This window comes from Ambystoma mexicanum, chromosome 3p, assembly GCF_040938575.1.
Source record: "Ambystoma mexicanum isolate Mex_15411 chromosome 3p, UKY_AmexF1_1, whole genome shotgun sequence".
Lineage (NCBI taxonomy): Eukaryota > Metazoa > Chordata > Amphibia > Caudata > Ambystomatidae > Ambystoma > Ambystoma mexicanum.
The window spans coordinates 1,153,916,239-1,153,927,269 of record NC_090925.1 but is presented as its reverse complement, the minus strand read 5'-3'; the positions used below and the strand labels follow the sequence as shown (position 1 = coordinate 1,153,927,269).

Below are 11,031 nucleotides of genomic sequence, written 5' to 3'. Positions count from 1 at the left end.
TCTGTTAAGAGGTACCATACAGGCGGAGAATATTCGACTCTCTGGGAGTGTGGTTTGTGAATCTGATCAGCAGCACCTCATGCCGAGAACGCCAATTGTAGAGAGGTCCAGTGACGGACCACGAACAGGGATTCGGAAGGCAGCAAGTGAGTGCAAACTCAGAAAATGGAGGAGGTTAAAGGCACAAGTGTTTAAGAGAATAAAGTTTGTCACCAGCAATGCAAGGAACCGGAATGCTCTACTGGCAGGATGGACTCGCCAGATATGAAAATGGTGGGCAACAGATTTGAAGGCTCTGCCCGGAGAGGTACAATCAAACTATTGGAGAATACAGGCAATTAGGGACTGCTCAACCCATGAATCTATTCAGAGAGGTCAAACATGTGTGAAGGAGATGGGGCCACAAGGTCAACACAGAGTTTACAAGGGAAAGTCCCAATCAATCATCGACACAGTTACTGGAATCCAGTGAAGTGGTTTAACAGGTCTTCAATGTGAGCACGTGGCCAGTGTTCGACAATCTGTGTGGTACAGAGGAGAGAAGAGCAGACATCTAGCCAAGCAGCTGAGAGGGACTAGATATTAGGGAAAGCTTGGTGGAAGCACCCGGGCAGGTGGGAGAAAGTACCTGCTGATAACCGATGAATGAATCTCCCAGGGCCAGGGTGTAGGGGTGTGGGGATAGAGAAATTTCAGGTTCTTTCCATGGCAAGAGCAATGAATCTTTAGAGACCAGGAGGGCAACTCGTCTTACAAAGCAAGCAACCACACAGGCCAAGAAATGAGCAATAAATACTCAGATTGCGAGTGAACTGTGAGATGCTTCCAGGATCGGATTGTTAGAATATAAGACTGGACATTGGACTAGGGTGCCAAGTCATTTAAGCGTAAACCCTTGCAGTACATGTTTCAGTTGTTTTAAAATGCAGGGAGATCGCAACACGGAGGGCCCCTTGAAAAGGGCAGCTGTCATTAAAGGGGCACCACCAATAAAAGATCGTCTGGGGCATTTAGGATTCATTCTCGTTTCCCGCTGCATTCCAGGGGCTGGCTCCGCTGATACAAACATCAGATCAATATTTTCTCGAGCATCAACTCCCTCAAAACGGTTTTATGGTAACAAAAGATCCCAGGAATAGTAACTCAGACAAACACGACTAGCTATCAAAAGAAATGTACATGTTCTAAAGGACATTTGAAATGAAGGGAGGGAAATTGGCTACATTACCATAAAAAGCTACATTGTTTTTCTTTTTTAAACCAGCTCAACTCTGTACTCTTTTTGCATTCACCCATTTCCATCTGTCCATTTGTACTGGCAAAACCCATCCCCCAAGAAACCTTCCATACCGCTTCCTCCCTTCCCACCTACTCCAAACCAACCTGCTCCTGGCCCAAAATGTTCCTTTTCATTAACTTCAATGTTTATTTCGTATTGAATGTTAAGGTCTGGTTATTTTTCGTCTCTTCTTTTTAGGCTAGTTATTCTATGTAAACCTTTTTTAACCTCGGTTTTCAGTATTGTTTTTTTCTGGAGTTATTTTTATGGGTTACTCTCAAAGATAAAAATTCAAAATCAAGTGGCCTCAAAATAAACAAGGAATCGGTGGAAGCTCTGTTGTATGTCAGGCGCACGCACTTGAATGGCTGCTTCAGCCGCCTCCAAAACTCCTTTGCCTGGTACCGTAGAGGATAAATTGAGATATATACGCAAATCAATACTTTGTGATGTAGACATAGAATCAACTTGTACCTTCTGTATGCACTATTTTGGATAGGCGGGCAAACCATTTCTCTGCAAAACAAGAGAACGGGATTGAAAAGTGGCGAGAACCACAGGAGGCCTTCAAAAGGCCCAGAAGGCCATCTCCCCACCACAGCAAGCAGTTCAAGCATGTCGACGCCAGGCCCGGTGACCTCACCTGGATTGGAGTCCTGCTGCTTTTCTCTTGTTCGTCTTTTCTTTTTGCCCTTCAAAGACAGAAACCCAGGAATTAATTATTTTGTAATGAAAATACACCTTCCAACCATGCAGTGAGTTCCAATACACAGAGCATGTCATGCAAACCGAGCATTAGCTACATGCAGTCCCATGGTGGGCCGTTTGGTTCTGCGCAGACACCCCAAACTCATTTTATCAAAATGAGAGCCAATGATAGTGTGGAGGAACCAAATGAAGTGGCTTTTCAGTTGATGCCGCCTTTTCTCCCGTTTTACGCCGCTTCGATAATCTCATGAATGTGTTAAAGAAACAATTGGGTTCGTCTAATGTGTCAGTTTACCAGACTTCTGGACTTTCCTCTCTGTGGTACAGAAAATTATATGCCCCACATCTGGAGTGTGTAGTGGTTTTAGGTTTGTAATGGCACCAATCCTACTTCTCCATTCCATTGTTTGGTAGCATTGCTACCAAGCCATGACTATCCCCAAAGGCAAACTAACCCATGCTGGTCCGCACCGTTGGAATACATTTCTGCCAAGCAGCCGATGCACAAATGCTCTTCTGGCTTTCAGGACATAACAAACAAAAAACAAACAAAAAGCAAGCCTCCCAGTTACTCCACACTAACTGCCTCCACCTAAGCGCCTGGCTGCGTCTTCGCTACTCCAAGCAACAAACATTCAAAAGTCCCTGCCCCCTTCTGCTCCCTTCTCCACTCACTCCAATGTGCATCTCTCTTTTTGCATCTTTCCAGAAGCACACATCTAGCACTACCCATGTGGTAGGAACTGCAGCAGAAAAATGCAATAGTACAAGCCAGCCTTTCCACTGCTCGTAGGACTATAGAACACATCTGTTAAAACAGTCCTGCCTTTCTGTCAAACTGCCAATCCTTCATCTGTGCCATCTTCTCGATAACTACCAAAACTACGATTCACCCCCGCTCTCCACAACTGGGTACCGAATCGATTAGTCCTTCCGTTTGTAGACCCGTGCCAGGCACTACCATAATGCTACCTCTAAATATGTTTAGGGTAATCTAAACCTCATAGAAATTTGATCAAATGTGTGCATGCAGACAGAGCATTCAACTTTCATGATCTCCGTCTCAGAAGGTAGGAGCCTCCAAGGGGTGTTGCTAGGTCTGGAAAAGATCCGGGGCTATGCAAATTTTGGGACTGTCGGGATTGGGGGCTAGCCAGCCTTTTTGGTTGTAACTCCTCAGCTTCTATCTGGGGCTTCAACCAAAAGACCCGGGGCTATAGCCCCCTCAGGCCCCCCCGCCCCCAGCAATGCCTCTGGGGGAGCCTCCATTGTTTTATGGACAATTGGCTCACCGAAAGGCAGCACTTCTATAACAATATCCATCTGATTAATATTGAATACATGACCAATGGTGTAATGACTGTATGCAACAGAAGGTGAAGATCTACGTTTAAAATAATTTAAAAAATACAATATCCATCTGATGCAAAAAGCAAAAAGTAGATGTACCGTATGCAGTGCACACTGTCAATAACGCACAATTTCATGATTGGAAAGCATGCTACTAAAAAGTAAACCATGCACACATTGCGGCCATGACATGCAGTACAACATCGCTAGAGCAGGTTAACCAAAGCCCGGGGTTTTTTCGGAGTCATGCAAAAGCCGCCGGTTAGCTCAGCCCAAAACAGAGATGTCATTTAAACTCCGGCCTCTGTCTCCAAAAGGCAATGTGGGCTTGTGTCTTATGTCAGCATTGGAAAGTGCCCGGGCCTTTTCAGAATGTGTCACTATATCGGGTCAATGGGCGCAAAACCACCATGTTTGGTTGCGCGGCAAGGCATTACGCTACTGTAAGGAGGCAACTCCACTAGCAAGGGACAGATTTTCGAAACCATGGGGTAGTCTTTTAGGCGTGATCAACTTTGGTGAAATGACCAATAGGTGAACCACCCTCTTGGTTCTTGTTCCCAGCTTTGGATTTACTACGCTCTGAGAAGGGCGTTGTCCGGATTGTTAAATTGTCAGACATTTTATCTGGAGAGTTCTAAACCCTCCTTCCCCACTGAACCACATTTTCTCATTCCAGGTGACATATTGGCCTGTGCACCGGGATTTAAGCAAACAGAAAAGGCTAGCTCTTCATACAGGAGCACAAGGCCGATCACAAAGTCAAGATGTGGCTTTTGGCCTGGTCTGCCAAAGGTGTATTAGATGTATTAATCATCTGAAAATCATTTTAGATGGCACTTTTGTTTTCCACTTCTTATGCCTTGCCGGGCAACCATGGGCACATTTGTTTCAAGCTACATGCCTGCACATTAGCTTGACACAACAGAGCAGCAGTCCAAATTATTGACACCCGGCACACACCAACCACTACAAAAGACAGGGCATCAGTGGTTTAAAATGCCAGCTAAGTGATGTCTAGACCAGGCCCTGCATCTTTAAACCTTCAGTACTTTCATGGTACATTTACTGCTTTTGCCGTTTACAAAAAAAACAGTATATGTTTCCCATCCCAAAATTAAGGAGGGTTCCATTTCAGGAAGCAGCAGTGAGGACGCCGTTTTTGTGGCAATCTGCTGTACAAATTTGGTTCCCGTGACTATTTCAAAATGTACTGAAAGGGTTAAATAAATTCCATGACCAGTGAGCAATTCCACGGCCATGGAACTGTGAAAAGCCCAGGGCTCCTGGAATTCTGCAGCTAACAGGGGGTACAGAATTCCAGCCGGCTACTTGTTGTCAGTGCCGCAGAAGGGCCGCAGAACTTACAGATATCTGCCCGCAGAATTCTCTTACCCTTGCTGCAGAAAGTGGCCCTGTAGTGCCGCAGAACTCCAGGGACCCTGAGCATAACTGTGTGTGTTCAGAACCGGAAGAGCCTGAAGACTGAAGAGCAAGCGTTAAAATATTAACATAGCAAGCGGGCGAGTGAAAGGCAAAGATCCATCATGGAAGATAGCAGTAAGAACAATTCTAGTTGAACTTGTAATCGCTACCCATGCATGCTTCCCCGTGATTCATAGTAGACAAACCCAACATCCGCTCCATCCATCTTTTAAAACAATATAACTTTAGCATATTTACATTCCCTCCCGAAAAAACATGCCCTTAATGTTGGTGATGCACAGCTTTTCCATGTGCTCCTAAGCCCACAATATCTCGCGCCTTGAAACACTTGTGTATAGGTGCGTTATAAATGTCATATCATATCTTCTTTCATGCTATTCAAAATAAAAACACTCAGCAAATATCAGAAAAAACATCTGTGGAGACAGCATGACCTTCACTGATGCTGTAAGAGTACACCTACCATGGGTGAGAAACCCTACAGTCCAATGATCCACCATGCAATTGTGCCAACATTCTGTGCAATCTTATAAATTAGTTTTAAAATGCTTTTTAGAACATTTTAGGAAATTAGGTCTACTGCAGCAAAGATTTACTTTAGTTTGGGTAACCACTCCATTCACCCACCAATGGAAGCGTATGCATTAAAGATTCTTCCTTCCCAAAATCGGAGATCTTGGAGGATTTGGGATGTGGCCCCACAGTACAGATCCCTTGCGTTAGCCACCATGCATCCAATGATATATGCGTGGAATGAGTTTATGGTCTTAGTCGTATTCCCAGCATACACATTTTTCTTTCCTCTGCAATACACACTTGCATCTGGCAGAGTACTTGAAAAATCCGAGGGGGCGTAGGGGGAATCCAAAATGGAGGGCGCACGGACGACAGATGTTTTGATTTGACTTTAGGTCAGCTCAGTGCCCCTTCTTTCAGATCACACATTTCAGAAGTTAAACTATCTGCGCTGAAAATATGCAGACACAGGGAGACAGCAATTGGATGCCTTCATGACAACTCCATCTTAATCACCCAGTCTGAAGGCATGCTTGCTTTGACAGACACGCGCTGAACCACATTTGCAATCCTCACCTGGGAACGTCCAATGTTCCTTACTAGAAAATGATGGGACAGATCCAAAGGGTACATGCTCTGGGCTGCCCAGTATCGCGCAATATTTTTGCAGCTAAAAATGCTGAATCCCAAAATACTGAATTTTGAGAGCTCCATTTCACCACATATATTTGTTGTGGAGGCGGGGTTACTAAACAATGTGGAGGAGATTTTTTTTCCCCCTCACCATTTTGGGATTCCATATTATTTTTGACAATATCACGTAGATCTGGGCTGCCATACCCACAGCAGTTCAGGGGCACTAGTGGGGCAGAGTGTGGAAGTGCCCACTTGTTCTGATGCATGAGATATCGTACCACATCTGATCCTGAGCAACCTATGGCGTTGGCCTGGTTTCTTTAACACCAAAAGACAAATCTCTTCCATTTGTTGAAGTAGCAGTGACTGGCGTTGGGTTTCCTTGCTTCTCCAATGATATCCATACACCTTGTGGCGAGATGTAGGTGATCGAAGTCTATAACCTCAGGAGCCAAGCTGATAAATTGGTCAAAGATCAGTGAGGGCATTGGTGTGGAGGTCCCACTTGTGTTGCGGTATAAGGATACTGATGAGTGAATCGGTCAGACAGTTGTGAACCCTAGGGACACTGTGTGCTTGTAAGGATATTTTCCTTTGTATGCACCAGTGCCAAATGTTTTGTGCCAGGATGGATAGTTGTTTTGAGCGAGTTCCGTCTGGTTTGTGGATATAGAACATTGTGGTTGTGTTGACTGTATTAGGATGTTCTTTCCTTTCAGAATATTTTAGAGGAAAGCAGAGCCATTTATGTGATATGTCTGTTTTGTTGACTACTTACCCTGTGTCGTGAGGTGCAGACATTGTAATCCCCCTAACCTGCTAGGGATGCCTCTGTTATTGCAAGTTGTGGCAGTGTTAGAAATTAATGGCCTTCCCATGTTCATGTTGCGTACTAACGACCACAGAAGACCCTTGTTTACAGTTTGCAAGCCTACCACTGCATCGTCCCATTGGTCTGTCTTTTGTGACCATTGTTCTGCCAGCCAGTGCTGTATTATTTGCATTCTGATGCGGTCATGGGGAATTCTGAAAATGCATGACACCATCATGCCTAGCAGTCCCATAACTTTCCTCACTGTTCACATTTGACCTGTTTTGAACAGGGGGATGAGTGATTGTAAGGTGGCTTGCACTCTTTCTTTCTGGTGTCGGGTGTGCAGTTGCCTTTTGTCTGTTTAGGACTCCTCCTAGGAAAACCACCTCCCTGCCTGAGATGAGACTTGACTTATGCTCATCGATTGAGAACCCTAGGCTGTGAAGTAGGTTCACAGTGTGTTCTATGTGTGATAAGCCCTCTTGTGCACCCCTTGCTGTTATTACCCAATCGTCCAGGTAGAGGTACTCTGGGATTTCCTTGCAGCATAGCTCTGCTGCAACCACCGCTAACACTTTGGTGAATACACGAGGTGCCCATGCAATTCCAAAAGGAAGCACTTTGAATTGGTAGTGTTTAATATCCTGAATCTATGATAATTTTGATCACCTGGGAACATTGAAACAATACAGTATACATCTTTCAAACGTAAGGGTGTCATGTAAATGCCCTCAGTTAGGAGCACTATAACCTCCCTAAGGGTAGCCATTCTGAATTTGTGTGATTTTACATTATTTGTTTGCAGGTCTTCGATCTAGCACTGGCCTCAGTCAAGTCTTTTTTGGGAGCTAAGAAGTAAACAGTATATTCATGTGTTTACCTGGTAAACTGGCACTTCTTTCCCCCTTCAGAATGTGTGCCTCTATTTCTTCTTGTAGGACCTTTAGATGTTCTTGCAATATATCTTGCTCTGGATTGATCGCGTAGTTTCTTTATTAGATTTATGCAATAACCCTTCTTTTCTGTGCTTAATACCTACTTGTCTGAGGTTATCCCCTCGCATGTGTAGATATGGGATACATTACTCACGGTAATCATACTTATGATGCTTGCATCTGATTAGATTCACATGCTGTGCATAGGCCGACATCTATTGGAAGCTGTGGAGTATTACAGTTGTTTTCGAAACTCGAAAAGGGACATCGACAGGGCAGGCCAGTAATACTGTCCCTAGTGTGACGTCCACTGTACCCATGGTCCTTCACACGTTGAGGTCCCTCCGATTGTTTTGTTTCCGATATGAGGTAGCATGAAGTGTAGCGTGGGTACAGATGTATTAAAGCAGATATGTATCAGATAAGCTCATATAAACATCCATGCACCTTCTCCCGAAGGGGAGGATCGGTGGGCGCATGCAAATTTTAGCAGATACAAGCATCAGAAATACGATTATGGTGAGTAATGTATCCCTTCTGAGGCTTGTGGAATCTGCTTCGATCACATGCTATGCATAGATTAGCGAGCAGTGTAAGGAGAAGGTGGTGGTTGTAAAAAGGTCCAGCTGCAAATAGAGGTTTTAGAACCACTTGTCCCACCTGTGTATTTGCTTTGGAATGAGTGTCAATGCAGTAATGCTGAGTGAAAGTATGTACTGAGCTCCATGTAGCTGCTTTGCAAATGAGGTCTAGCAGGACATTTGCGATAAAGGCCAAAGTAGCTACTGTACCCCTTGTTGAGTACAAAGAGTAAGCTCTTTGTTTGAAAGGCAGTGTTTACACAGGGTACAGTGGTGTAGTAGGATCCTGAGGTGTACGGGACCCTTGTTCTTCAAGGCTGCTGTTATGGCATCCTCTCCCTGTGAGAAACAGGTGCCTTTCCCCTGTGAGAGTGATGGCTCCTTGAGGAGTGTTTTGTCAACTATTTTGCCTTATGAAGGCTTTCGGGACATGCTTTTGTACCAACTGGGATATTTTTGAACTCTTGGTGTTTTTGGCTTGTTGGACGTTTGGGCGGAGTGTCGAACTTCAGCGGTGGGGAGGCCCCTAGCCGCATCTTCTGATGTTTGCCGGATGGTTTGGACACAGCGTCTGTATCGTCTCTAGACTTTGGAGGCCTGTCATGTGGCGATCGGCACCTCGGGTGCCCAGAGGACAGCGAACTTGTGGACCTCCCCCTTCAACACTGTGTGCGGGCGTGTAGACAACATTGCTGTCAAATCTCTGCCCTTGGGTATGTGCTTAGTGCGGGCTGTAGTGTGAGTGCTACTGCTGCCGGCTGTCCCTGTAACAGAGCTGCCGGCCTGTCTACTGGGGTCGGGTGGTAGCACATGGGAATTCATCGGTTCCTCGTCGCCTTAATAGTCTGAAAAGATGGTGATGCTGCCGTTGCTGGAGGCACCCTCCATGTACACGGCAGCCTCGGCCTGCATGGCTTGATGGGCCCAGCGCTTGGTCTTTCGTTTCTTGAGTGTTTTCATTTTGAAGAGCTGATAAGCTCGATAATGCCCCTCGTCGTGGTTGCGTGGAAGACAAAGGTTGCACACCAGGTGCTTGTCGTCCAGGTGAACCTTTTATTATAACTTGGGCAGAATTTAAAAGGTGCCTTTTCCATTTTTAGATGGATGGGCAGCCAGGCAATAAGAGGGTTAAAGGGAAAAAGCATTCTCTTCGATCCCTAAGAAATGTCCACCCCCGACTCGCCCTACTGTGCAGGACGAGGTCCAGTGCAGCCTTCCAAGAACAAAGGGGACCGTCGAATCAAGGACTTTGTCTGACGTTTGTCCTTTTCACCACCGAAGAGGTTGTCAAAAGTCAGTGATTAAAAGGATAGAAAGAGTAACTAACTTCAATTAAATATAATCAATGGTGTTAGCCGAAATAGGAACTCTGCGATTAAGCATCCGTCTATGATGGTGGAAAAAAACAATCCGAGGGACCTTGACACGTGAAGTACCATGGGTAAAGTGAACGTCACACTAGGGATATTATTACTGGCATGCCCTGTCGACGTCTCTTTTCGCGTTTCCGAAAACAACAACTTTAATACTCTGCAGCTTCCACTAGATGTCAGCCTATGCATAGCATGTGATCTAAGCAGATTACACAAGCTGCAGAAATGATGTTGCATAACCCCGGTAGGGCGCCGCATCGGAGGGAACAACTGCTGGGTAGTCACTTTGTGGTGCAGGTAGAGGCTCTAGAAGCTGGTCCTCTGCCATGCCTTCATCCTCAACAGGGATGGTGTGCCATCAATTATCTGCTAGTCCCTTGAGTGTAGGTGCCTTGGTAACTTTGGTTACCTTGTTGTATACTAGGGTGCCCTGTTGAATGGGGGAATTATTTGCCTCTGAATGATCCCCTTTGTTGAAATGATATGCCTGATATTTGCCCTAGGCTCTCATGTTCTTTTCTAGCCTTTTCAAGTATATTGTCCACCGCTATGCCAAAAAGTTGTGCTCTAGAGGTCTGCCCATTAGGTTGGCTGTGCCACGCATGCCTTTTTAGAATGACAGGCCCTGCTTCTATTCATCCTGCTGTGTCTGCAACATCAAGGGAGTTTTTATAACTGCATTGGTCAAATTTTTCCCCTGAGCTATAATGTTGAGCATGGCTATTTATGTGGGTTCCATTACCTGGGTAGTGAGCTGCTCGCTCAGTCCATTTGTCTCTAGAGTATCTCGTCATGAGTGCAGTGGCGTTGGTGACTCTGATCTCGTGTGCCATTGATGTGAATCCTCTTTCCAAAATTGCACATTTTCTTTCTGTTCTTGGCAGGGGGACTTGGGGGCTATTTATTGTTAGATAGGGGTGCTCGGCCCCCCTTTCTGGCTGTGGTTGGCACCAGGGAGGGGCCCCTTCGTTGTCCCCTTATGTAAAGAGGGTTGATAGGTGCTGGTTTATACTTATCAATTCTTGGGTTCACCGGTTTGTGTACTGGATTGGTTAGGGATGGTGTGACCCTCTTATGCATAAGTTTTAACAATGGAATGGGTTGAGATACTGACCTCTCCTTGAGGACGTCCCAAAAGTCGTCTCCTCATGGGGTTTTTCCATCTGTATTTTGAAGCTTGTTGCAGCTCTTGACAGGATCTGGTACAGGACCTGTTCCTTTGTAGGAGAGGATGAAATAGAGGTTTCTTCTTGGTCTGGGGATAGGAGAGTATAGTCCTCTGCATCTGTCTTTTCTTCATCCCCACAATCTCTTCCACCTCTGAAAATGTTCCTCTTCTACTAACTCCTCCACTTCAAGTTGCTCAGGTTGGGCGAGTTCCGTTCTTTGCTTC

General features: G+C 45.4%; 1 protein-coding gene across 9 annotated transcripts in view; it reads right to left on the bottom strand.

Annotated features, from left to right (window-relative positions):
* TCF7 (transcription factor 7) overlaps positions 1–11,031 on the bottom strand; it is a 527,944-nt gene that overhangs the window by 65,872 nt on the left and 451,041 nt on the right. For 5 of the 9 annotated variants that reach the window (XM_069652547.1, XM_069652543.1, XM_069652546.1 and 2 more), the window contains 2 exons: positions 4,733–4,822; positions 1,923–1,971 (listed from right to left, as the gene is read on the bottom strand). In XM_069652547.1, the coding sequence (XP_069508648.1) occupies positions 1,923–1,971; positions 4,733–4,822 (139 nt within the window). The remainder of the gene's footprint in view (positions 1–1,922; positions 1,972–4,732; positions 4,823–11,031) is intronic. The other 4 variants (XM_069652544.1, XM_069652550.1, XM_069652549.1 and 1 more) reach the window with 1 other exon arrangement.